This window comes from Cyprinodon variegatus, unplaced genomic scaffold (assembly GCF_000732505.1).
Source record: "Cyprinodon variegatus isolate N-32 unplaced genomic scaffold, C_variegatus-1.0 Scaffold1241, whole genome shotgun sequence".
Taxonomy (NCBI): Eukaryota; Metazoa; Chordata; class Actinopteri; order Cyprinodontiformes; family Cyprinodontidae; genus Cyprinodon; species Cyprinodon variegatus.
Genome location: NW_015151694.1, coordinates 99,669 through 100,770, shown reverse-complemented (window position 1 = coordinate 100,770; position 1,102 = coordinate 99,669). Strand labels below are relative to the sequence as shown.

Sequence of the window (1,102 nt, the reverse complement as noted above, 5' to 3'; positions counted from 1 at the left end):
AAAAAAGCCTTTTTAGTGTAGATGCTGCAGCTCTGGGCTTCCACCAGCCTCCACTAGATGGCAGCAGTGAGTGCGCTCTGTGCTGCTGGCTCTTTGTTTATAGGAGCCACTGAGGGGCCATGCCGCTCCACGGCTTTGTCCCTGACACGGATTAACTGTCTGACTGACAATAGCTGTGTCACTGACAGCCACGCACACACATGCAGATGGGAGGCAGAAACAAAAAAAACATATTTAATTTTTTCCTTTACCTCCCAGGTCGCCCCCCTGGCGCGTCGCTTCCTCCTCTCCGCTTATTATTAATGAGAGTAAGTCGGTGTGTTCGGAGGAGCGGAGGTCCACGGGCTCCTCTTCCATCACTGACCTGGCCCTAGATGCGGCTGTAGCTCGTCTTCCTCCCTCCTCCTCCTCCGCCTCCTCCTCCTCCTCCTCAGCGGCTCGAAGCGGCGGAGCGGGACATGTCAACATGTCACAGCAGGAGCGCGTTCCGCCGCGCGGCACCGTTCGACACGCATCTGGCTCGCGCTCATCGTTCTGGAGCCCGAGCTCTCCAGGGTTTCTCCCACGCGCCCCGCCGCGCGAGCCAACTTAACTTTTCATAGAATCGCTCGATCCGCGCGCGAAAAGAAAGTCAGCAAAGCTTCGGTCCAGCTGAGGCCTCCAGTCATGTATTTTAAGGTTCTTGCTTGTCTTCTGGGTGGGGAGCCGGACTAGGGGCCCCTGGGGCTCCTTAAGGGGCTCCTGGGTAAATTTAAAGAGACAGTAACAGTGTTGCCGACGCACACCCACCCCGGAGGGGGGGCAGAGCGAGCAGCAGGCGCTAATGCTGATAAGCTGCTGTTGTTGTTTCATAAACACGCGGTGGTTCCGATGCTGTTGTTCACGTTCAGTCACGTGGCGGCTCCATGGCACCCTGGGGCCCCTGAGCTCCACATCACAAACTGCGTAAAGGCAGCAGTCTGTTATTTTATTTCAATTCTATTGAATTCTGTTCATTTGTATAATGCAGAAGGAACAGATCTGGTTCATATTCATCTATATTAAAATTTAGAATCGAATCGATTTGGTTTTATTCCAATATATCCTATATATACAGCAGGGG

At 53.5% G+C, this 1,102-nt stretch overlaps 1 protein-coding gene across 1 annotated transcript in view; it reads right to left on the bottom strand.

Annotated features, from left to right (window-relative positions):
- LOC107102358 (uncharacterized protein C11orf95 homolog) overlaps positions 1-760 on the bottom strand; it is a 12,096-nt gene extending 11,336 nt beyond the window's left edge. Inside the window, exon 1 of the mRNA XM_015401631.1 lies at positions 252-760. Coding sequence (XP_015257117.1) covers positions 252-468 — 217 coding nt within the window. The 5' untranslated portion in view covers positions 469-760. The remainder of the gene's footprint in view (positions 1-251) is intronic.
- Between the last annotated feature and the right edge of the window lie 342 nt (positions 761-1,102).